General features: G+C 41.3%; 1 protein-coding gene across 2 annotated transcripts; it reads left to right on the top strand.

Annotated features, from left to right (window-relative positions):
* On the top strand, positions 1-26,862 carry HMGN3 (high mobility group nucleosomal binding domain 3). Of its 2 annotated transcripts, none has more exons than XM_082305640.1 (6): positions 1-187; positions 16,072-16,122; positions 21,909-21,938; positions 22,579-22,626; positions 24,917-25,030; positions 25,544-26,862. In XM_082305640.1, exons 1-6 carry the CDS (start codon positions 173-175, stop codon positions 25,580-25,582), a joined length of 297 nt encoding a protein of 98 aa, XP_082161766.1. In that variant the 5' UTR covers positions 1-172; the 3' UTR covers positions 25,583-26,862. The 2 variants fall into 2 exon arrangements, with proteins under 2 accessions (XP_082161766.1, XP_082161767.1); XM_082305641.1 differs by having other exon boundaries at positions 24,917-24,989.

Consider the following 26,862-nt stretch of genomic DNA (forward strand, 5'->3'; position numbering starts at 1 on the left):
TGGGGGCTGCCGGGGGCGGCGGGGCGGCGCGGCGGGCACCGGGCGCGGGCAGAGCTGCGGGCACCAGCGACGCCGGTGTCGCCGCCGCCGCCGCCGCCACCACCGGGCGGATCCGCGCGTCTGCCGGAGCTTCTTTCGTCGCTTTACTTTCGCGGCCCGAGGCAGGGACATTATGCCGAAGAGAAAGGTAAGGCGCCCCGGGCGTGCGGCGGGTCCTGCCTCCCCCGGGGAGGGGGCCGAGCGGCGGCCGGTGGGCGAAGGGCGCCGCAGGGGCCGGGGGCGCCTGCTGCCCTCCCGCCGCCGTTCCGTTCCGGAGCCCGCGAATTGCTGCCGAGCCCGGGTATTTTGCTGCCTGTTGCAAGCCCCCTCCACCCCTCCCTCTCCCCCCCGCCGCCCCCTGTTTACTTTCCCGGCGCCGTGAGGGGCGGTGTCGCCCCCGTCCCCGGGGGGTGAAGTCGCTCTCACAACTCCGGCCCCCTCCCTCCCTCCCTCCCTCCGCCGCCGGGGAGAAGCGCTGCAGCAGCTGCGGCTTCGCCGCTGGCCCCCGGCGGGAGGAGTTTCCTGCTTGCAAACTCCGGCGCCGCCGCCTCCGCGGGGGGAGCGGCGGGGAGGGGGCAGCCCCCACCCGGGGCGGCCGGATCCCGCCGCCACCTCCCCGCCGTGCCCGGGCGATGGCTCCGAGGTAAAAGGCGGGGGGGTGTGTGTGTGTGTGTGGAAAGCCATGTTTAAAACAAACTACACCCTTCTCCTCGCCTCCCGCGGCAGACCCGTATGTACCAACTCCGGCGCCCATCCATCCGGGCAGGGCCCCCGGGGGCGGGGAGGGGCGGTGCCTCCCGAGGGAGCGTCCGCGGCCGCCGCCGGGCCGGGGGAGCCGGGGCGGGGGTGTGGGGGGACAGGGCCGCTCCCCGCCCCGGTTTTTGCTCTCCGGGCAGCCGCCTCGGGAGGGAGCCGCCGGCGGGGGCCGGTTGTGAGACCGCGTTCCCGAAGGGAGAGAAACTTAGGCGGCCCCTCACGGCCGGGCGCGGGGTTGTGGGGTTTTTTTGGTTTTTGTTTTTTTCTTTTTTTTCGCTCTCCCTCTCTTTTCCTGCTTGGCCCCGGAGCCTTGGGTGCGCGGCGGCCGGGCCGCGGGGAGCGCTTGCGGTGCCGGCGGAAGGCGGGCGGGGGGCAGCCGGCCCCCTCCCCTGCTGCGGGGTGCGGGGCGGAGGAGGCGCCCGCCGGGGCCCCGGGGGTGGGCGGCCGGGGCCGGGGCCGGGGCCGGCCCTGCCGGGATCCTCGTCCTGAGCTGGCTGCCCGCCCTCCGCCCGCGCCGGCCGAGCGCAGCGAGGGACCCGAGACTCGTACGCGCTGTGACAAAAAGACCATAGCTGCAGTCCTTTCATTTTAACTAGGTCAGCCGAGGCAAAACAACGTATGGTGTTGGGGGTTTCCCAAATGGCAGCGGTGACCTCTGCGCACACCCTATCTGGGCTGGGGCTCAAATCTTGTTTTAACAAAGTTACAGGTAGATGAGGGTGACTTCCAGGTAGCTCGGTGTTCGGTTCTTGTCCTTTCCTTATTCCCTACGGGATGTATCGAAATGTCAAACCGTCAAGTGTGCAACTGAGTTATTTAATCCATAATTAAGAACCTGATTCCCGTTCTGAAAATGGCTACAACCGTGGGGTTGTATCCTTTATTGGGATAACTGGGCTTGAAGTTAGTGGATGTTGGGCAGTTTCTCATCTTGCTCTTCTGTTATTGCACCCTCACATAGGCCTCGCGGGCTTCTGCTCTTTCGTTGCTTGTCATCAGGAAAAAGTTGAAAACTAGCCTGTGCCCGTAGGACTCTCCGCAACTTTGGAAACCTTGCAAACTTCCTACCCTCTTTCCTTTGTCCTTCTGCATTCTTACACTATGGATAGTGTTTCAGGCTGTCCTTCCTAAGAGAGGGTAGAGTTGAAGTCACTCATGTAGGTTTTTGTGGTCTCTTGTGAAACGGTTATTAAAAGAAACTATCTTTGAGTAGTAAGTCCACGAGAACATGTCTTCTTTCCAGAAGATTATAAAAAAGTAATAAAAACATGGCATATGGGACCAGAGCAATGGAGATGAATTTTAATGGCACAGTAAATTTTAATTTACTTAGCATTGTATGGGTAAACATTTAAATTTTAAGATTATATATGAAGGATGGGTTTTGGGAACCACTGGTTCCAGGAAAAGAGTATGATGAATGGCTTTGCTTTTTGAGAAAAGTGGAATTGCCGTAAGTATTCCGTAATAGCCAATTCTATTCCAGAATAATAGCCACAGAGTGAAAAGTCAGTGATACAGCAGTAGCTGAATAATTCCACCAGTCAGCTTCCACATGGAGACGAAACCATCACGTGCAGCTAATAGTCAATTCCTGTATTAAAATTACTAACTTATAAAAAGGCTGCTAACACTGCAAGTTTTATGAGGAAATAAACATCAAAAGTCAAAATGAGACATTTTCACAGTTAAGGGGGTAAGTAAATAAATAATATTGCAGAAAGGGCACGAATCCACCTGTACCTGTTTTTGTGTATGCCTTAGTTATCTAAACTGGCTGGTTCTTTTTGTTTGCTTTTCTTTTCATCTCTGATTTTTTTCATCGCTATGTAAACTGAGGTCAGTTGCTGAGTCCCTGGCCTTATGTTCATTATGAATATTATGAACAAAAAAATGTAGGCTGTCTCCCCTTCTCTAGAGGGCCGTGGCCTAAGGTATCGTGGCATCGTTAGTCATTGGTTGAGGGTCATTGGGAAAAGGAAAAACCTTGCTGTGTGTTGAGACGGTGTTAAATACTGCGCTAAAACAGAAAGAGGTTGAACTCTGGGCTCCTTCTCTGATTTCTGCACCCTTTGTCTGTTGTAATAACATGTTGTGGTGTGAACACGGCCTTTCACAAGAAGAATGGCATGCCTGTGTGGGATAAACCAGAATGCTTGTTGTGGTATTGATAGCAACGAATGCCTTGAAATGGATTGGGATGTTTTGTTCTGTTGCTTGTCTTGCTGGAATTAGCTCTTGGGTCATACTGGAAGACTCCTTGACCTTGAAACAGCCCCAATAAAAATGTCTCAATGTTAGCCATAAAAGGATGAAGAGCCGTTCTGTACCTGATGACGAGGAGGAGCATGGTGTGGTCACATACATCCATGTGCATAAGCATACATACATCAGCTTTAATGTGATCGTCATCAAGATGCATGGTTCTTGCACCTATACGTAGAATGTGCACCATCTCTGAGGGATATTGATAGGTCAAGTGGTGACTTGTCCAGTATTGAATGGGGATTCTGTCAGTTAGTTGGGGTTGCACTCCAAAATGGCTCAACTCATTCTTTAATCTGACTCTGTGCAATGTGACCTGCACCTCACATGTTGTTTTGAAAACACTTGCAGTTAAATCAGATCTGAGGACTAAATGCAACTTTTTCTTAATTTTTTTTTTTTAATATAACATCTTTGAATATTACTGTTGTTTCAGAGCAAATAAAAAAATATCGTGGTCTAATTAGCCACTTCAGTAGATTATTTGCCGCCTTCTTGTAGTCAGGAATGTTAGTTTCTGCAGTACAGTTGATGCTGTGAAAGTGTGATAGAGAACATCTGTGGCAGGTTCCTGTTGTTCCATTATGCAAACTCACTTTCTTTAAAGTCAGAGAGACTAGTTGGTTATATTGACTACAGAAAAACAAACCCTCTGAATTTGTCGCTTGGAATGCTGCTTCTTTTGTGAAAGTTAGGAGGTGCCATATTCCAGGGCTGTCCTGTTGCAGTACATTTGGTTACATGATCACATGGTAGGTTTTTTGTGGGACTCTTACCTGGTTGGCAAAACAACTAGTAAGATATCTAATAAATGTATTTTCTAATCCTTGGGGTTAAATGCACATTCTTGCATGTACTAACCTAGAGCTGTTAAATCCTACTTAGGCTTGTTTGTCTGGACCTAAACTCAATTCTCTTTGTGAAATCCTTCTGCATGTTTGAGTTTGCATTTCTGAAGTGTCATGAATATTCAAAGAGAAATGTTGTACCTCATCCACTGGTAGGGAAATGGGGCACAGAAGTAAATGGTTGAGTTGTTGGAATGGTCCCTTCATCTTGGATCCTCAGGTTAAGATGTCTGTCCTGATTTTTTTAATCCCCCCAATAAGCACCTCCTACACTCTGAGTGGTACATTTGTTGTTGTAACTTCTCCAAATTTGTCGTCTTGCTCTGTGGTGTGAAACTGAGGAACTTGCAATAGTAACCAGTTCTCTAAAATTTTGTTGGAGCAACTTGTATGTGATCAAACACCAATTAACTAACGAAGCTGAGGGTCCTGCAGATGACAGCTGTTTGCTGTGGCTCTGAGTGATCTCGCTGTTGCTGTTTGGTCTGTGGAATGAGGTGTAGATTTTGTGCAAAGAGTACGGGTGAGTTTGTGTTTGTAATGCGGCAGTGTGAAGCACACACAAGTGCCGTTCAGCTCCATGTCCCTTTCCATGTTTTGATATTTCACCTGTGTATCAGTCTATGTCAATTCAACATACCAGCATCAATGTAACATAGTGTTTTTTCTGCTAAGGTTATCTTCATTTTGAAGCTACTTGGCAGGAAAGAAGCTGCAGTGATGTAGTGGGGAGTTGCATCTTGCCAACAACGTGTTTCATCACTGGGGCTGGAAGCTCTTGGTCTGTAACAGAGGCACTCTTCAGTTTATCCTGGAACACAACTAACGGGACACGCTCTGTTAGCAGCGGGATGCAGAAGTGGGGGAGGTTCTGTATTTTATTTCATGCTCTGGAAGTGATTATAGATCAGAAGGGAAAAGGGGGTCAGTACCAGATCCAGATGTGATGGCTGCTGCCCTCTCCCCATTCCCATTCTGTCCCATTCCTCTCCAGACTGTCGCTCAAACTCCCCCTGCATTTCATGCTGACTGCTTCCTCTTTCTCCCTGTGCTACATGAGGACTAAGAGCAGAAGTCAGAGCTCTGAAAAGGTAGTTTCTCTTTCCACTTTTCCTGTTAGATCAATCCTAGACCATTCAGTAACTACTGGAAAACAGACTAGGCAACTGCAGAAGACAGCTGCCTTTGCATCTGTGTCACTGAGGTACCCCTGACTTTGACAAACTCCTACCTAACATGCCAGCAGAGTCCTCAGGTGGGCTTCTACCTTCAGCATCCTTTGCAGGGACAGGTTAAACGATTGCTATGCAGAGATGCACTTAGCATTCAACCAAAGCAAACAGAATAGAGGTGCCAGAGCATCTTAAAAGATTTCAGGAGTCTTCTAATACAAGGGAAAATGATGTTTTGTCACTCATCAATTTTAGAAATGGTACCGTTTGTACTAAATTTGTAACTATTGAGAATTTTAAACCTTGATGTATTTAAAGCAACTGAAAACTGCTTAGTTGGCCTACTCCAAGTATCTGTTGACCAGACTGACTCAAAAGATGTACATCTTTCATAGAAAAAGATCACAAATTTTTTTCTGTGTATGGTACGCTTAGATATAATACAGTGTAGCAGTGTTGAGTGGCACTGAAGAAAAAGCATGCTTGAGTAATGCTGCTGCGCCATGTTGCAATAAATTATGTTTACAAGTCTATCAGATACATGCAACAAATATTTGTCCACGTTCTATATTAAAGATACACTTTAAAATAGCTCAGCGCTAATTATATAATTTTACTTATGACTGTTTTTTAGAGTTACGGAGATTAAAAGCTCATTGGCCAAGGATTTATAGATCTAAAATGTTTCTGATCATTTTATACAAGTCTGTAAAATCTGACCCGTTTATCAGCAATTGATAATAATGTATATAAATTTTCTTTCAGACCCCACTGAAATACAATTGGACTTAATGAATGGGCAACCTAAAAATTCTTAGGTTTTCACTGAACTGTCAATTAAAAATCATTCTAAATGCTCCTTGGGCTCATTCAAGTGTGATGTCTGATGAGGTGTACCCAGTGGTACGGTCTACTTTGTAAGTCATCAGCTCTGAGTTCAAAACTAACCAGGTGCAGCTAATCTTTTTACGTACAGTAGTTCAACACGCCAACGGGGGTAATATTATTTTGTATTCTAGAGTATCACTATTGTTAAGCTTAAAAAATAAAAAAGTCCTGTGTGTAAATGGAATGTAGCAGATACATGGTATTTAGTTTAAGGCTGCTTTTCTTCTGTTTTACACTTCACTTTCTCTGCTGTTTTATGCCCAAGCTGTAGCTGTGTATAGGCCTGGTATGTTCCAAGGTGTAACCTTTCTGTTTCAGAGAAATTGTATGAAGTTGGATTTTTCTTGACGTGATTGTAATATTGTCTTTTGTGTAAAATGTAAGTGAACCAGACCCAGAGATTTCTCTTGGAAATTAGCACTTCGTAGGATCATAATGACCACCATCTATTTTCTGTTCTTTAACTGCACTAAGCCAGCACAGTGATTTATCCCATGGTCCAGTAGCCAAAAAGGTGTTTTCAGGTGCTGGACTTAAATTTCAGGCAGTGATCCTCTTAATGCTTGTTTACTTAACAGGTTTGATCGTGCTTTTGAATTTTTATTTTTGTTTTTTATCCTGGATCATTTTACTGATCCAATTTAGAGATGCTGCACAGTGGCACAATGAATGTGTGGTAACCTGTTAGAAGGGAGTAGGGCTGGGAATGATCAACTGGCTGTGTGCAGAAGTAAGATGCTCTTATACCAGTTTTATTGTCGGCAAAACTGGCAGTGTGGGACTTTACAGTTTGGACTGTAGTTCAACAGATATTTCAGGCTGGTGTGTACAGGCCAAAAGAAGCAATTCCGGATTCTCATTCCTGTCCTTACTCTGATTTAACCTGTGGGATATCGTATGTGTTTGAGGTAGTTTTTGGCCAGACCCGTCCGCTGATCTAGTTTCCCATGCCTTGGCACAAAGAGTTAAACTGGCTTAATGGCAGGAATGATTAGGTGGGGAATCTGAATCTGAATTCTCTCAGTGCCAGGAGGCACACAAGGCACGAATATCGTTCTTCCACTTCGATCGGTCTGCGGCTGCGTGCTCTGGAGTCCCAAGGGCCACAGCGCAGTCTTTTATTTTTTTCCTCAAGACATGACCGATCCAGTTCCATCTCCTCCTCCTCACTTCATTACTGATTTTCTCCATCTCCGAGTTGATGCTCATCGTTTCTGCAACTTTTTATTTTTTTTTTTTTTTCCCCGGGAGGAGGTAGCTGGCCTCCTGCCCAACCCCCATGACTTGGAGGGCCAGTGGTTTTTCTGTCAGGGTGGCCTTCCCTTAGGCTGCGTTGGTTCGTGGCACCTTCTTCAGTTTTATCCGGTGCACCCTCCAGAGAGGGGTCCCCTATCCACCACCCAGGGGACGCGCCTTCTAGCCGTGCAGCCCCAGCCGAAGGTTAGGTGGGGAAGGGTAGGCGTTAATCAGAGGCAGCCTTAGCCAGCCTTTCTTTGATTGTCCCTGACTTAGAGTGCATAGAGTACTCTTTAATTCATTAGAATAATCAGAACAACTCAGTGGTCAAATTGTATCCTTGCACCATTTGGGGGGAAGAGGGGAGGCACAGGTCTTTGTTTGTTTGTTTGTTTTTTCCCTTGGTGTCTTTGGAAATTACCGATTTTCAATTAATTACTCCTGTAACTTGGAGATACAGTGCCTGTCTTCTTGTAGTAAAGAGTGTGGGTGTACTTGGTAACAGTGAAAGCTGCAAATATAAAATGCAGTGTTCCCTAAGAATGTTGGGATCTGTCTGCACAAAAAAATTGCATATGTTCCCATCAGCATCGGCTTTGTTGGGACTGTTGGGTATGTTTGCTCTTCCCACCTGGTGTTCTCCGTTGTCCTAATGCTACCCGAGTTAGTAGTAGCAGAGAGTGCTTCCATAGTTGGAAATCAAGTGTCTAATGACATTTTTACCTCTGCAGTGTTTTGCTCCTCTCAAGCAGAGTTGAGGGGAGGTGTCGGTGCTCTATATGTAGTAGGAAAGCATCCTTTCTCTCTGCTGCATCCTTTCTTCATTATCCCACCTGCACCCTCTTGGAGACATTTTATTTTTTTCTTCTCTTGAAACTGCATTTAGGTTGTCTGTGAAGCTCTCCATTCTGGCTGTTGGAGTAGAGCAGTACTCCTGTTAACCCCAGCTGGAATTATGACCGGGATGTGAGAGGTCAGTGTATCGAAGGCCTTGTACCAGTTGTGCCTTTGGTACCTACCTCTTACTCATGGACCTGCTATCATCTTGAATGTTTGATGTTCTGTGACACCGGTTAGTTGAAACAACAACAACGAAGGTTCTTTTCTAGATTATTGTGGTTTTATCACAGTTATGTCTTCTGGGAGGGGAGGAATTATACATGTTTTTTCAGTCATTCAGAGTAATTTTCTTTGTCAGAGGTGGCTATTTTCAGGAATCGGTTGTTATTGAAAGTAGTTGTCTAAATTTAATCTCTTTCTTTAAGTAGATGATTTTTTTTTCCTCCCCCCCCCTCCCCCCCCCAAAGTATTTTGTGCTGGTTTTGCTTTGCAGATCTGATCAGTTCTATTTAGATACAGGTTTTGGAACCTAATCTTTAAGGTTTTAAAAACTCTGGCTCTGTATGTAAACTTGCATGAGTTGATCAGCCTCATCTCACTAGCAGAACTGGCATCAGCTTTGAAAGGTCAGAGAAATAATATTATTAGGGATTGGATTGGATTTCATCCATCATATTCTTTGAATCTGCCTTTTATATTTTATGATGGCAGTAAAATGGTTAAGCAAATATTGAGACAAGCATTTACTTATTACCTAGCTGAATTCTCATGTTTGGTGTTCAGGGGAAACTGAGCAATTTCAAATGCACTGTGCTCACTGCTCCCATGTCTGATCTGTATTTTTCAAAATGCAGCTGATTACTTCACTGTCTGAAAAAGGAACTGTCTGTCTAATTTGAAATTACAATGCTGTTTTTTTTTTTTTAAATCTGAGCCTCTAGAAACTGCTCTTACTTCTTCACTCTCCTATAGGTAGAAGATGTCTTATTCAAAAAACTGACTACAGAGAAGACAAACTTGGAAGGAAAAATAAAAGCCAAACCCGTTGTGAGCCTTTAAAATGTCCCATCAAATTTAAATTTGTTTAAAATTATATTGGTCAATCGTTGACCTCTTTTCAGTGAGAATAGCAAAACCTCAATCTACAGTGAAAGAATTGGAACTCTTGGAAAAGCATTTATTCTGGCTGGGTTTGGATATCTAGAAATACCCCAAGCCTAACTTGGTTTCTGGCTCTTCTGTCTTGCCTGGAAGAGCATAAAGCTCACAGAAGTTACCTGTTAAGAATTAAGGAATTTAATAGAATGCATTTTCTGAAACTACTGATTTTGTTTATAACTGGGCTGTTTATATTCTTATTTTCTCATATAGTCTTTGAAAATGCAATGCATGTTAACCAGTCACTCTGTTTTGGCTTGAATCTCTAAGCAAGAATGGAGACTTTGATCAGGAAATGTTTTCCCTGATTTCCACCCCCCCCAATTGCTTATTAATACCAGAGGATGTTAATGGTCGTCTTTATATTTAAACTTTCAAGTACCATTTGTCTTTTCAGAACTTTATGATCTTGACATTGTCCTCCAAAGAATTAGAAAATTAAATATTGTGCTCTTAATATCTATTAAGATGGAAGGACTTAAATTCTAAAAATGACATATTGTATAATGTTTCATTGTAATACTTCTTAACAGAAAAGATTAGAATATTATATAAAGCATAAAAGTTGAAGCAGGGTGGTTTTTTGTGGTTTTTTTTTTGTTGTTGTTGTTTAGGGTTTTGGTTTTTTGTTTAGTGAAGAATATGTGTACACATATATACAGTATATACCAAAAAAAAACCCTCAGATTTTTCGGAAGAGAGCAAGACAGATATCATTTTGGATAAGTATTTAGAAAACTTCAATCACTAACCAGATTTATTCTGTACTTCGCTTGCGGTTCTGGCAGAATTGTTTGTTTTTTAAATTAGTGGCATGCATTTTTTTCTTTTGTTTTCCTCTTCCAGGATCAGACTCTTGGTTGAAAAAAGAAATGAAGGGATGTAGTAGGAAGAATACGTGATTTCTTAAAGCATTTATTAGGGAGAATTAATTTTACTTGCAAAGTTAATTCACGTTGGCTTGGCAGTGAGCACTGTTCTATCCGCTGAAAACAGATCTAAGAACTAGCTATAAACAAAGGTTAACGATAAGATGCTGGAGGAGCTAAATGAGGAAACAATGGTTAGAAGGCTGTTGCAGGAGTTGGTTGGTGTTAAATTAGTCAACGCATAGTCTTCATTAATCTAAACCAAGAAGTAAACACTGTTTTAATTACATTTATGAACTGGCACAAAATTCAGAGCTGCTCTGAAGACAGATAATTAGAAGATCTAGCATGTATGGGGAAACAATTCATTGAATTAAATTTAGTCTAAAGCAAGAGTTCTACTCAGGGAAATGAGGGGAGGAAAAATTTTAGGAAAATAGTGCAACCTGGAAAAGGTTTAGCACTTTATGTCTTCTTTTCGTGCACTGTGGTTTTCTTGTAAGCTTTTATTGTATTTTGTTTGATGAAAAAAGTTGTTGGAGGAATGACCAAAGCATTACATCATGGAAATTGCAGCTAGAACAGCGAGCCAGGAAAGTATCTACAGGCAAATCCCATTGCAGGCAGCGTATTGAGATGTGGCCGAACAAAACAGCTTGCAGAGAAGGGAGGAAACACTATAGAGAATACTGAAGTGCTAGGACAGTTAAGGCTTTCTGCCTTCCTAACTTCTTAATGTGTTAGTTAGAATGAAATTGGCATCTGCTTTTTCTTCTTTTCTTTTTTTTTTTTTTGTTTGTTTTGTTTTCCCCCCCACGTGGGTATGAGAGGACTAATTTCTGTCCCATCAGAGCCAAGGTGTTGAGTTTCGGCTAGTAATAAGATCTTTCAGAGAATGAACAATCTGTTTCATTTTATAAGCAACCTTCTGTACTGAATGTTATTTCTCCCATGCTTGTATTCTCATTCTCCGTGCTTTTTAATGTACTCCTTTATAATGCTACAATCTATTCATTTAAGTACAAACAAAATATTTATCCAGAAACTGGTTACTGCGAGTTCAAACATGTACCTTTGGATCTCTCAAACAGACATCAATAACTTCACTACTTTGTGTTACTGTGCTCTCCTTCCATCCTGCTTACATTGCAGGCTTTCGATTAGAAAAATGGAAGCTTTTTGTTTCTTTTGTAGTGCATCTCTGCCAGGTAACCCAGCCTTAAGAACAATAAAAAAAAAGGAAACTTGCCTTTATGTTTTATTAAATGTTTCCTTAAAACAGTTATCTAGTTTTCTGTTTTCAAGTTAACAGTTCTGTAATGGTGTTGGCATTGCAGTTACTGCAGTGTCGTACTGGTGTGTGGAAACACTGGTTCTTATGTGTACTTCAAAGCTGGTGAAATGCAAGAACTGTGTATACAAACAAGCTCAATTTTAGTATTCCTTTGATTTTTTTTTTTAATGTTCTCTATCATCTATTAATATTCCTCTGTTTTTTCCAGTCCTCTCAAAATAATTTTCTAGGTTGTCCTTAAAAAGGGGCGGGGAAAAGGCAAATTTAAAAAAGCAGATTGCTGATAGACACGGGGAATCTTCCATGCAGCCTTCCAGGTTAATCTTGTGGTATAAGAGTTACACCGCTCTGACAGATCTTACAAACCTTAGCTACAGCTTAATTTACAGTCTTATTGCCAATATGTAGTGCTAATTGAGGTATGACACAATGTGTGGTCATCTGAACCTAAAACTTGCTATCAGTTTAAATGTCAAAAGCATGTTTAGAGTTAGCCAGTCAGCTTCTTTCCTTCTGTGTACCTTTGTGATTTGGGGGAAAAAGAAAAAAAAAAAAAGGTCACTATTATCGGTGTCCTCGTTTGCTTTTTTATTTTATCTGTCTTGTCTCTTGTAGGCATCCATGCAGTATCAGGCACAGCAGGCCTATAGGGACTACTTTATGAGTATAATACAGGCCTATGATGGAGTACAGCTGAAGAATTACTGGGGTTGCAGTACTGCCCTTGTCAAGTGATTCAGTGCTCGCATTCGTCTTTGATTTTGCTGCACAAAACTTGCGGTGTGGACAGTCCCACTGCGGGCTGGTTTACGATGTAAGGCACAGTATCCAGGGTGCATTTTAATGTGACTGGGGTGTCATGTGAAATACGGTGAGCCATAGGATTACGTCATGTGGAAAAACGTGCCAAGGGGATGGGCTACTTAGTACGTTTGGTTGCTCTGAAACCAGAGTTCCTTCGGTACTTTGTCACCAGGACAAAAGATGGGGGAAGGGTTCCTGTGGAAGAGTTAGGGACAAGCACTTTAAGGTTTTGGTGGTATCTCCCTACATAAAAGTCCTGTGACTTACAGATACTAGAGCAGACAGCCAGTGCATGTGACATGCCAAGTTCTTTGGGACCTGTGCTTGGCTCAAATCTATTCATGTACAAATCTCTCTGGTCCCTAGGGAGAGGAGAAAGTACTGCAAAAGCTAGCATGAAGATCTGCATCAGCTGGGACTCACTGGAATGTCTAAGCAGGACTCGCAGAGGGGGAAAATAAGTTTCTGTTCCTCTTTTAACGAATACACTGTAGTCATATCTGACAGACATATTTTTTTTGGTGTGTCTGTTAGCTTAAAGAGTCCCAGGCTGCTTGCAGCTGCCCCGTGCCACTTTGTTCTTGTCTGTTGTACTGGCTCAATTGTTTGTGCAGTAAAATGATTCTGCTGGAGCAGGGAAGACTATATATTTGTAAATTGTATATATATTTACAATATTTATAAATTTATTTAAGCAGCATGCTATTTTTCAGCTGGATCAATTACCTTATTCATGACATGGCCTCCCACGCAGCTCTGCCAGCATATTGGGGAGCCAAGGCCCTGGGAGGATGAGCGCAGCCTCCAAACGCCTGGACTTGCAGTGATTGTGGAGAGGAGGGAGCAGGTCTGAAATGGAAATGAGAGCGTGTCAGAACCCCTTGCTGCTTATTCACACCTCTGAGATTATTACTGTGCGTATCCCTCCATGGAGAAAGTTTTGTGGCCTTCAGAATTGCTGTTGGATTTTCTAACTTGAGAGGGAATGCTGGGCTAATTAGCTAACTTAATTGAAGTATGTTGTGTAATACATCATGGTAGTATACAGTGGCTGTGATTGCATTAAGAGAATTTTAGTATATTTTTCCCCCCCTGCAGTTAGCTTCACGAGCAGTTTTTAAAATCTGTTGTCAAGCAATAATATTGGCATCTAAAATCAGGCTGCCGTGTCTATCAGAAATGTAGGAGACTTGTCTTTCATTAGTGCTAAAGAGAATGGGGTAAATTACTGTGTGTTAACCGTGCAGGACTGCAGGGTGAGAATTTGCTCCTGGGCAATTACTGCAAGGCTACTGGCATGTGGCAGTGCCGTCTCGTGATGATTTAGCCCTGTTTCAAAGCTCTGTGGTTCCTAAAAGTGAAGCAGGGTAAACCAGCCCAATTGTGGAGTGTCAGTCAGTTTCATTTAGTTTATGGGGAATTTTTTAGCCAGGCTTCTGAAGGAAATGAATCATGCCGTCTTTCTGTCCCTACACCTGTAAATCTTGAGCTGCTTGGCCACTATGAGGAAAAGATTATAAACTCTGAGACAACTTATATATAAATAGGTGCCCAGGACAGGAAGGATGCTATTTGAGTTCCCTCCCAGGGAAAGGGTGCGGTGCAAGTTTGTTAGACTTGAGAAAATTCATATAGGAGAAACAGATGTTATAAATTCATGGACTACAGAAAAGGTATACCCAGAGCTTGTACCGTATCGTGAGCCGAAGAGGGAAGTTGTAGGAAACGACTTTCTTACTGATGGCAGTCATGGAACTAGTTGTTTTTGTTTTCCTTATGGCTTTTGACGCTCCCCGCATCACACCATCAAGCTGCAGCAACTCTTTAGTAACCAAACGGAAAGGCTTTTAGGAATGCAAACCTGAAACAATCCTGCAGGCGGCTGGTGAGGCTGCAGTAGCACGGAGAGCAGTCAGGCTCCATTTTGGATGCCTGACTCTGTTGCTATTCTGAGTTGCTCTACGCTGCGCAGTGCTGCTTAACTTCCTGCTGTTTTCTAGCTACTTAGATGATCAGTCCTCGGCTTTTTTTAAAATCAGCTGCTTTTGTGGCATGCTTCCTTTCTGTCAGGAGAGCGCACAGTAACAAAGCCACGTTTTATTCTCTGGGGGGATATCTTTCTGTAAGTATGTTAGAGCCCAATGCCAGGAGAAGGCAGTGGTCAACTGCTGCAAGCTAGCCAGTCTTTTTCTCTGCTCCAGACCATAACTGTATAACTCCGAGACGTTCTGTGTCAAAATCTGGGGGGAGGCTTGGGTTAGGACTGAAAGAGAAAGGCAAAGGAAAAGATAACTAGCCTGCTCCTTTACTGATTGAAAAACAAGACAGCAACCAAATTGCCTTCTCTGCTGCCTGTTAAATGCTTTTTTGAAACACATGCCATTCTTGTAGTTCTCCTCTAACTGCTGTTGCTTGCTGTTTTTCCATGAATCGCTTGCTCCTAGGTGGAAACCCAGTCATTTGCAAAATGTGAAGTAATACGTCTTGAGTTGTAAACAAAAGACAGAAGCTTGATTTCCCCCCTCCCCCCCCCTCCTGTGGTTTAATTAACATTTCTGTAGTACCTCTGGAAGACCAGTGTTAGAATGGTCAGGTTGATAATTTGTTCTTGTGAAGAAACATGTTTGTCCCTAGTTTTCCTGTCGATGTCTTGGTGTTTTACTGATTTTTACTGTTCTGATGGAGGACATGAGAGAGAGATACTGTTAAAACTTCCAGCTGAGTGAGCCTGAGGCATGAAAGGAGTAAATGAGGTAAAGAAATCACTCATTTCCGTGATGCTGTGCTTTTTTGGTTCATCTTATCACATCTTATTACTAGTTAAGTTCATCTTTGGGAAGAAACGTGTTAAATTTCTCAGGGATTTCAAAAGCCCTAGTAGAGCAAACCTCAGATTTCCAGTTCATACTGTTGTGCTACCAACTGATGATTAGATCGAGCTCCCACTGGAGCCTGCAGATGCTTTAGTTAATTGGCTAGAGGGACCACTGAGGGATGCTGTGTGATATGATATGTATGTACCTGGTGATGATCAGTCTTTGTGTTCTTGCTTGGAAAATCTAGAATGGCTTTGGTACAATGCTGCATGTAAATACTAATGTAAATTTGCCAGGCTTCTTTAAGATGCTGCAATGTATAGAAAGAAGAATCTTCACCGTAATCTTTGTTTTGCTGTTGCCTGGATGCTTTTAAGTCTGCAATAGAATAGAATCATAGAATAGTTTGGGTTGGAAGGGACCTTTAAAGGTCATCTAGTCCACCCCCCCTGCAATTGGCAGGGACATCTTCAACTAGATCAGGTTGCTCAGAGCCCCATCCAGCCTGACCTTGAATGTTTCCAGGGATGGGGCATCTACCACCTCTCTGGGCAACCCGTTCCAGTGTTTCACCACCCTCATAGTGAAAAAATTTCTTCCTTATATCTAGTCTAAACCTACCCTCTTTTAGTTTAACACCATTACCCCTTGTCCTATTGCTACAGGCCCTGCTAAAAAGTCTGTTCCCATCTTTCTTATAAGCCTCCTTTAAGTACTGGAAGGCTGCAATAAGGTCTCCTCAGAGCCTTCTCTTCTCCAGGCTGAACAACCCCAGCTCTCTCAGCCTTTCCTCACAGCAGAGGTGTTCCAGCCCTCTGATCATTTTTGTGGCCCTCCTCTGGACCCGCTCCAACAGGTCCATGTCCTTCCTGTGCTGAGGACCCCAGAGCTGGACGCAGCACTGCAGGTGGGGTCTCACCAGAGCAGAGTAGAGGGGCAGAATCACCTCCCTCGCCCTGCTGGCCACGCTGCTTTTGATGCAGCCCAGGATATGGTTGGCTTTCTGGGCTGCAAGTACACATTGCCGGCTCATGTCCAGTTTTTCATCCACCGTAATAAAAACACCGACTTCTTATTTTCTTTCAGTCTCCAGAGGGTGCTGAAGGCAAGGATGCAGCAAAAGTAACTAAACAAGAGGCAAGTATATTTCTTTTTTTATTTTTAATTTATTTTGGCATGTAATTAGTTAACTGGAGATCTGCAGTCTTGCATATCAGAAGACTGTGCATTGCTCTGGCACTTCTAGTGAGGTGTTTTCAGTGGGAATAATGACAGTAAACCACGTTTGTAGCTTATCTGGCATAATTTGGTTTTGGTGCACTGAGGATTCATACAACTTATTAGTACACAAAATAAATTCAGAAACACTTAGGGCCTTTATAGACAAGTTCTGGTGGATCTTGGGGCAACAGTGTACTGCCTGGAACTGTTGCTCTGTCTCTAGCGGGTTGGCAGAAGAGGGTTAATGTGCACACCTCAGCCAGTCTACTTCAAAACTATTCTTAGCTTAAGTGACTGATGGAAGGGTGTCTTGAATTAAGATACCAGGCTCTGAACTGGAGCAGCTGACACATTTGAGTGTTTTCTTTGTCTGAATTTGTTTTAAGGGCACAGTAGCTTCTGTCAGAGAAGGCGAGGAGACAGCTGGTGATACCTTGATCTTTACAGTAAAGTTTGCTTGTTTGTTTGTCACAGCCCTTAATGTGAAATTAAAAAACAGGTAGAGAATTATGAGGATTCATTCTCTTAGGTTGTCATGTTTTGTGGCAGACAAAGTTAAATCAGGACCTTGAAAAGAATGGGTGAATATTCAAATAAATTAACAATTAATTACTCTTCTTGTAAATCATTGAGCATATTCGAATAGGAAAAATAGTCAAATGAATTTTTACACTTTCTGAATTGAGAAGTTGGTTGTTGCTCAGTCTGGGAAAAAAAAATAGTACAGTGGTAATGTCAAAATATTTCAAACAATAGTAAAGTTTACAATAAGCTCCTGAAAAAACAGGTAGAATAAAAAGGTCTGAGAGGAATAGGTTTTGATACTTCAGTATCTTCCTATGGAATTTTCTAGAAGTCAAATTACTTTCTTTTTCATAAAGTATGGAAAGGCTGACTCAATCGTAGTAAAAATGTAATCTCCTTTGCTCTGAGTGAATGTTTTTCTCTGTCCAAGTTTAAGTATTATTTCTTCAAGAGCCAGAAAAGTAAAAGTTCCTTCCCCTAAAAATTTGAGACTTGCTAGAATAAAGAAGAAAGACCAAAAAGCTTACAGAAATACAGAGGCTCTCTGGAGAGAGCCTGCTGACTCTGACATATGAGACCTCTTAGAGTAGTCTTCAGTCAAGGTGAGATAATAGTGGCTGTTGATGCTACAGGGGGGGGAAAAAAAAAAAAATTAAGATACTCTCCATAGATACACCTGTAGCTTTTAGTGTGTGAATGAGGAAAATAGTTGTAGGATTAGATTAGAAACTGTGGGAATTCTTGGAATAGGTAGGACTTTTGAAGGAAAGATGGCTTCAGTCTGAACCAAAACAGACCTATGTGGATGGCACTGAGATCTTCTGAACTATTTTAAATTAAACATCTGAGGGGAGACTGGCAAGTTCTTGAGAGCACATAGGGCGAAGTCAGAGCTCCCTGTCAGGCGGAGAGCGGGGGCTAGCACGGAAGACAAAAGTTTGCATCTAAAAAGGTAAAGAGCAGCCTTGAGAAATAAAGCCCTGTTTAATTCATGCCGATGAAAACAGGCAGTCAAGCCAAAATGCAAAAGCTGCAAATCTAAATCTGGGCAGCTTGGACTATCTGGCTTTAAATGAGGGCATTGATGTAACGGGGAACTCAAACTTGTTGGGACAGTGTGACACCAAGGCACTAATTATACAGGGTTGAGCGCTAAGTTGCGTTAGTGGTAGAATGGCTTTCTGTTACGTGTCTTTAATATTTCTCTAGATTAATTGTATCAATAAGTACAGCAGAATCCTTTATGGATTGCCAGGCCATGTGTAAATAGGGAGTACAGAGTGTAGAAATTGTGCCAGGTATCATCTGACCACAATAATAAAAGTGGCAATGGGATGTTAAGGGAGATCAGAGAGGCTCTGAGGACAGAAATAGTGTTGATGGAGATTTCAGTTACCCATCAGAGATTTGGTAAAAGGCACAGGATGGCATTACAAAGGCAAAAAAGTTTAAAACTATAAATGCTTGCATCCTGGAGGAACAAATCAAAGGACCAATAAAAGGATAAGAAGACAGTTGTCAGAGAACTGTTCTGTAATTGTGACCATAGTATATTCAGGTTCATCATCCTTGCAGGAATACAAGTGCAAATAAATTCCGCTATGTTAAGATTTGATATCAAGAAAGGGAATTTTATTAAAAATGAGAACCTATTAAAAGGAGTAGCTAAAAAGTTTAATGGTTTCAGGTGGCAGAGAGGCTTTGTGGTACGCCATGCTAGAGGCTTGCAGAAATGCATGTTGTTTTTCAAAATTTATTATTTTTGAAAGGTGTTTTTTGTATTGATGGAAAATAATGAGGAAAGGAGCAAACTCTCCAGCACGGCAAATGTGAAGCTGAAAAACAGTAATGAAACTTCTGCTATGGAGAATTCTGAGGGAGGTTCTCACAGTGGAGCTTTTTCTCATGAGCGTAGGGTTGGAGGACATTCTCTAATTGAGTGTGAGCAAGAACTAGACAGTATTCACCAGCAATTGTCAAACTGTTAAGTGCGGTATGTAATTTTCTGCTTGCATTGGCCTCAGTACCAGAGGAACTGAAGGTGATGAAATGCTCCCAGGACTTTAGATAAAGGATTCTGGAAAATAAAGCCTGTGAGTCTAACTTGCAAAAGTAGTTTAAAAACAAAAAAAAGTATATGTGGACAAATGTATAATGGGAGAGTTGACACGGATTTTGCAGAGAGAAGTCATACTTCAGGCAGTTGAGTTCTTTGTAGAAGTCAACGGGTATAAGGACGATAGCATGCCAATTGATATAGTTTACTTGCACGTAAAGAACACTTTTTGATAAGGCTCCCCAAGCAGGTTCTTAAAGAAACTAAGCTATAGCATGGATTAAAGGAAAGATCTTCCTAAGAATTGGTAACATATAAAGATATGAGAAGAGAGTAGGGAAGAAGTAGTTAATTTTCATAATGCAAGAGAATTATCAGTGAAGTAGTGGAAGGATTTGTGTTTGGGCTTCTGCTGCTGAATATATTCATTAATCATCTAGGAGAAGAGGTACTAGAGAAATTACAAAGTTTGCTGAAGTTTACAAAAAATTATCAGGGTAGTCAGAAGTGAGAGAGACTGAGAAGACTGTCACCGATAACTAGGTGATAAAATATAAATAGAAATTCAATATGGAGAAATGCAAATTAATACATGGGGGGAGGGGAAGACAGTGATGGTCACCAAATCAGCTGTTAATCAGGGGAGAGATTGTGACATCACAGTCAATAGTTACTAGAAAATGCCAGTTCTTCTAAACAAAAGGTAACTAGAATATAGGAAAAAATACTAGAGGACAGAGTGCGAAACGTCAGTGTATCACAAGATTCAATTGTTGTGCTCCCAGATGTGTGACTACTAAATGAAGTTCTGACTCTTCCTTAAAAAGGCCCTGATAGAATGAAAAGGATACCAAGTATAGTGGGACAAACAGAGGGTTCAGAGCAGCTTTGAAGAAAACAAACCACAACCCAGATTTTCTTGACTTTTTATATGAGAGGTATGATAAAATCATCAGTAACACAGAGGAAGGCAGTTAGGGAATTATTACTCATGTAACCTGAAAAGAAGAGGAATCTAGTTAAAGTTAGAGGCCACAAGTTTAAAGGAAAGACAACAGAGGGGGAAGGTTTTACTTTTTCTTTTCCACACACTACATAATCCTATTATGGAACTCATTGCCACGGGATGTTATGGAAGCTGAAAGTGTAAATGGGTTCACTAGGTTATTAGACAAATTTATGGAGAAAATGACCCTTGGGGACTATTAAAACACATGATGTGGATATAATATCCAGGTTGGAAGGTTCGCAACTGTAGATTGCCAGAAGCTGGCGCAGTAGGAAAGTGCAGAGTGTTGTTCTGTGTCTGCTCCGTCTCATAGACTCCTTCCGTAGGTGTTTGCTAGTGGGCCAGCGTCAAACAGACTGTTGGGCAAGCTGCTAGTTCCTGGCTTAGTACAGCTGTTTGGAGGGGGGGCAAGGGTTCCAAAAGCACATCAAAATGTGACCTTTGCTGACTTGACTGCAGTTCCCTCCCTATAATCAGATAACACGCAATACATACAAACTCTGAATGAGAATTAAAAATAACTTACCCATCAGGCATTTTTAAAGAACTGAGGGTTTATGCTGACTTTCTTATGGCAGTACAAGCTGCCTATGAAACCAGTCATGGAACAGGAACAGGTGGAGAATATGGGAGAGAATTATAATTTATCTAAACCAACATATTATCCTTTAAAAAGTCAATGCTAACATAACATTCCAATGACCAAATGCTGAAGGATGGAAATCATCAGTTAAGAAAACAGATTTGTAAAAGAAGATGCCTTGAGCCAGGAGGTCTTTGATTACCTGACCAAGTGAAATGCTTTATTTAACCTGTTGTAAAATAGTGCTCGGCTGCTTAACAAGCAGTTGATATTCTAAATTGCCAAGAAAAGAGAGGCTTACTTTTTTTGTTGTTGTTAATGATGCATAAATATTTGATAGCTGAAAATATCTTTAGGTGTTTTTTGACAAGACTTCTATTTTGCTGGACGCAGATCTGAACTATTCAGTACTGCTTTCCATTAAGAACATTTAAATGGCTCCAATGAATACAAATTACTGCATTCTTCAGATATTAACAACAGCTTTTTCCTGTTGCAAGATATGCGGAGCCTTGTTTTTTCAGCTCAACTAAAATGCTTAATATGTAATTAAGAAGATATTTTTGATTCACTTTTTAAGCTGTGTTACATTGGGTATTTGTTGCAGTTGAGTTGTCCCTTTATTTTGGCCACAGGTGTGATTCTAATTTTATGACATAGACCAAACTTTAACTCTGTTTGATAACCATGCTGTGTAACTGGATGATGGGTTCGTCTGTTTTAATGAATACAAAAATATTGTGAACAAACTAATGAGCTTACAACTTTTTCTAAGACTTAACTCATCTTCAGTAATAAATTTATGACAAAGAACAGAGGGAAATAAAATTCAGTAAGGAAGGTGTGTTGAAGTCATAAAGGTGGAGGAAAGCAGAATATATGACTTTCTTCTTTCCTTTTGAGAATTGTGTTTAAATAGAAGAAATAATTTCTCCCTCTCATCCTGCAGCTGTCTTTGTGCACCCAGACTCGGCTTGAGTGTGTGGGGAACTGAGGAAGTGGAAGGACGTAGTTTCATGTTTCGAAATTTTAGCACTCTGATATCCTCTAGGGAAGGGTGTTATCTGATTAACAGCAGAATAAAGTTGGTATTTTTACTCGCTATTACAAGTAGCATCTACTGGATTATAGAAACTTCATTCTAAGATTATGAGAAAAGGGTCAGTGTCCTGTGCAAGTGTCAAGCTTGCTGTATTTGTGAACCTTTCATAGAGCTGCAAGGGACTCAGAAGTACTTGTAAAATTGGGGGGGGGGAGGGGAGTATTTAACCATATGGAGGTTTAGACATTATAATACCCGAACAATTTTTATTACTAATCTTCACATCACTTTGTCCCTTTAAAATTTTGATCGTCCAAGATGAGGAAGATGTGAATTGTGTTCAGCAATAGAGACGTATTTTGGTAGGGGCATATTTTGTGCTGTCACCATGAAATGACTGATATTATGTTGCTTTGGATACTGTTTGCTGTAAGCCTGTAAAAATGTTTTCTCCTTTTTTTTTTTTTTTTTTTTTGTTTTTCTGTAGCCCACAAGACGATCAGCAAGATTGTCAGCTGTAAGTATGTATAACACCTCTTGGTATATACTTTTCTAGGCACATATGGTTTCTCAGACCAAACAGGCTTGTTATATTTTGCTTGATTCAATTTTTATTCTTGCTGAGGGATATTTAAGAACTCTAGAGCTAAAGTTATCTGTGTTTTCTTGGTTTCAGGTTTCAGGTTGTTCTGACAAAAGATGTATTTCCCCACCTCAGTGCAACACTGTCTGTTACGTGCAATATTGACATCGTACTGTTTTGCAGGCTGATGTTAGTTGTGGAATTGCAAATACTTCTCTGGGAAGGAGAAAGAGCTGTCCTTCAAGGACTTCATTTGATGCTACGACTAGTATTTGGTTTTAGTTCCTCTTCTCTGTTAGAACACATCTGACTTTTTTTTTTTTTTTTTTAATAGTTACTACTGATCTCCACGTTTTACTCTTAGAATGACCCTCAAATTGCTTTGACTTCTAGATGAGTGAGCTAATGAAAACGGGTGTGTACAGTGATGAGGTGCATTTGTGCATTAAGGTTTTTCAGTCCTTTTCTAGATGCATACTAATGAGCAGGAAGCAAGGGAAGGTGTGGGGTGGAGGTGGCTGGCTGGCTTCTGGTAATATGTCTAACACATTATGCAACTGAAAATGTTTTATAGAAACCTGCTCCACCAAAACCTGAACCCAAACCAAGGAAAACCACGAAGGTAAATACTCTTCTTTTTAGTTGCTGTCGTTGTAGCCAATAGCAAGCAAGTATACTCCTCCTTTGCATTGCAAACAGTTCAATTCACAGTGTTTTTTGAGGCATCGGCTCCCCCCCCCGCCCCGGAAAGAAAAAAAACCAAATTAGATCATTCTTTTCTTTCTGTTCCACCCCTTCCTGGCCTCATTACTGGCCCAAACAAAATGTCTTGCCTGTTTGATATGCAGACCATGTTAGCAGTGAATTCTTAGTTTAAGAAGAATCTTTACCTTTCCTACACCTTTCCTGAAACATACAGGTTTGGTTGCGTAAGCTCTACCTGAGACCTAGCAATTTCTACAATAGGATTTGAGATTACTCTGTGCCATCCTGTTTCCTTGTCTAGAGGGGCAATACTTCATTTCACAGTGAGAAACTCTTATCTGTTCTTGAAGCCTGGCTGTTGCTGAGAATGCACAATTATAATTAAAGGTGAAATTAAATATATTTAAATTGAATGGTTTGGGTTTTCTAGGCCAGTTACAGTCAAATTAAAATCTTATTAGTGTCTGAAATACCTTTTCAGGATTTCTGCATATAAATCATGTACTTCAGAAACTGTAGATTTATTTGTGCCCAAGGGGAATGTTAAATAAGAGCAATTCCTTTATCGGAAAAAAACCATGCTGGAAACTGAGTCTAGCACTCCTCACACTTAATTTTTCAAGTCCTTTTATTGGTGTCTCAGTTGGGCAAATATCGGTATACAAAGTCTGTGTGTCAAAGTAAAACTCTATGACTTTGAACACTTTATGATTTATCAAATGAAATTACTATTAAAGTCTTGCTGAGTCCATCCTTGCTCCCTTCTAAAAAAGAGGATTAATAAAGAAGGCAATATGGTAGCTTCTATAGCTTTGTGCACGTGTTGTGAAATGAGCTCGGTGTTATGGAGTCAGTCTAGGCTGTGTGAGAGACAGTTGAAGCTCATTTCAGGCAACTCGAATCCTTTACGACGTTATTCTAAGTAACTTTTTAATACTGTAATCTGCTTTTTTCCAAAGTCTAACTGGATTGCATTTTAAGGAGTATATTAATCTTGGTCTCCTAAACAGAAAACAGCAAGTGTATACTCTGAGCCTGCTAGTAAACCACTGAAGATGGTACAGATTTGAGATCATTTTTAGTGTTAAAAGCTTGCAAATTACCGATTTACCAAGTCAAATCTTTAGCTTGTTCTTTCGTAGGTGAAGAGTTAGGACTATACTCACAGCACCAGTAAGCTTCTCAGGCGATAACATGGAAGCTGATGGGCGAAAGGAGTAATTCAGGCTGCCCTGGAACTAGGATTGCTGCTACTCCCTCCTTACCACCCCACTCCTGTACGGGGATTGCTGTGGAAAGGGAGTTAATGAATGGAGACTGACCTTAATATCCCGTTTGCAGCTACTGTTGCCATTTTGCATGGAGAATCTGGAGCAAATGATCACATGGAAGATCTCCACAGTGTTTATCAGAACTACTTTAAATACTAATGTAAAATAGTCAATGAAATACCCTTTAAATTTTTATCCCATTGCACTTAAAATCCTTAACCTATGTCTCTACTAGCCTTAGATCACAAAATATGTACATAGAGTAAGGATTAAAAAAAAGTAGATGTCAACATATGAGTTGTTTGTTAAAGAGCAAATCTCCAAATGAAACCGTAGCTGTTAGAATAGTTCCTTTTGATAAATTCTCTGCTTTGTGTTGCTGCAGATGGAATTTTATCAGTGTTTGCCTCCCTAGCGTGTTTGTTGGTTCTTTCATTGACATGGAACGAACATCACAGATGTTATCAAACTAACAAAAGGCCAGCCAACAAAAATGCTTAATTTTTAAAATCTAATTTAATATTTCATGTTAATCGAAAGTGTAGTGCTGTTACACAAGCAGTGTGTTGTTTGTGCTTGGCTGAATAAGCTTTCAATACACTGTAATTGGATTTGTTCGTACAGATATCTTGTATATACCTCTGTATGTACAGCTCAGCTCTACTAAAATAGTTTGAGGGGTTTTTGTATCCCTGTAAATTAGCAGAAACAATAAAGAAGCAAACATCAGTGTGTTTTCTAGAAATTTTGAGAGTCTCTATATAACTTTTGTGGATATAAATTTTCTGGGTAGTCTTTAGCTGGTTTTCTGTTTCAGTCCAGCACATGCAGCTTGCCAGGATTCACTGTTTAGTTCATATGAAGGTTTTTTGATAAAGATGTAGGGTGCTGGCTACTCATACAATGTCTATGCCCCTGTTTTTCATCTTCTGCCAGAAGGAACCTGGGACAAAGGCCAACAAAGGTGCTAAAGGGAAGAAGGATGAAAAGCAAGAAGCTGCAAAGGAAGGTACTACACCATCTGAAAATGGTGAAAATAAAGCTGAAGAGGTACTTTCCACACATACCTCCTGCTGATTGAATCAGTGCTTTTTAATTATTCAGCCTTTCAGACATTGATAGCATGTTCATAATGTTTCTTTTTATTGCCCATAATGTTATTGCAGATTCGCATCTCTCGCTCAACTGTTAGTGTTTCAACATCCAGAGGTGCCCCACCCAGCACACTGTCAGTAAAAGGGCAGATTGAAACAGTGAAAGTTGAGGGTACGGTAGAGCATTCAGCATGTGTGCAGTGAATAGGAACAGATAGTAGTGTGGTGCTTTTCAGTATGAACAATGGAAGCTGACAGGTAAGGCTTGCGTTGCTTTTGAAAAGCTGGGACCAATAATTTAAGAGAAGTGTGTGAATGTACCTGTTCCGTTTGTGTAAATGTAATATGGACATAGGTTTGAAACGGAGCTGTTGCAAATAAGAAATCGAAGGAGGAAGGGTAGTTTGGGTATTTAGGTATGTAATGGCAATTTACTATAGTAATTAATTTCTTTCTTTCTTCTCCACAGGCTCAGAAAACTGAATCTGTAGGTGACAAGAATGAATGAAATATGAAAATTTTGGGTTGATTTTATGTACCTCTTGGACAACTTTTAAAGGATATTTTTATCAAGTATTTTGTAAATGCTAATTTTTTTAGGACTATGATAGTTGACATATTAAACTGTATATGAACATTTCCCTTCTCATAACAGTGCTTTTAGAAGTTCCCATTGTTGCCAAGTAATATAAATATCAACTTAATATTGCAAGGTATGTGTAAAATTGGATCAGCATTCCATACACTTGCTTTAAGAAATTAAGTCTTGTGCATATGGTGATGTTTTTACTGTGCGTATTTGAATTTTTCATGCAGTTTTTCTAGAGCAATAATCAGTGGTGCTTTTGTACTTGGGGTTTATGTGATTTTAATGAAACATGGATAGATGTGGCCACCTGCTGACTATTTTGGGTTCTTTTAATGGATTAAAATAAAAGGTCTCCTTGCCTGCAAAACTACAGCCTCCTAATGTTTTCTCTAAATCTGAGGAATGCCTTACTCATATTTTCAACTGTTACAAGGAAGACTAAATGATTTGGCAACGATTGTTTTGCATGCAGTCTGCTTTTTTTTGCTGATGTCTGATTAAAAAAATACCCGCACAGGAGTAGCAGGCTGGGATTTTCAGTGGCCCACAACTTAAGGGACTTATAGATACATTCTTCATAGATATGTTCTTCAGATATTCTGTCACAGGGTGAGTAGAGCTGTCATACTCTATCAGGAGATTGTGTCTGTAATGAGCTGTCAACACAGAATGAATTACTTGATTGATAGAGACGTACAGTAACTTAAAAGTAACTTTGTTTCTCCCCCACTCTCTTTTCATTAACTTGCATTGTACTCTGTGGAAACCTTTCTTTCTATCTGCAGCCTCAAATTTAATATAAATAGTAATTGCTGTTCTGCTTCAGCTGAGGACAGTTGTTAATACGTTGAAATCGCTGTTAAACAGCGCTATATATTTGGTACCCAGTAGAAATGGAACAATGAAAGTTATTTTTGAGGTGATTGTGGTGATATGGTGGATTACCTAATGCTTTTTTTTTTTTTTTAGTGTCCATGTTTCAACTCTGCAGGTCATTCTAAGCGTCTTTGATAATTTTTCTCCTTCTCTTTTCTCTAGGGGCCCTGGTATTTCTATTGTTACTTCTGGGATGGGAGGGTTGAGAGAAAAGATGTTCCCTGTTCTCCAGTAGCATTGATTTGTATTGCTCAAGTGGTGGCCATTATGTCTGAGGATACCTTTTGCTTGTTCAAGTCAATAAATAAATGACTGTTGCCTGA

This window comes from Platalea leucorodia (genome assembly GCF_965183815.1).
Source record: "Platalea leucorodia genome assembly, chromosome: 3".
Taxonomy (NCBI): domain Eukaryota; kingdom Metazoa; phylum Chordata; class Aves; order Pelecaniformes; family Threskiornithidae; genus Platalea; species Platalea leucorodia.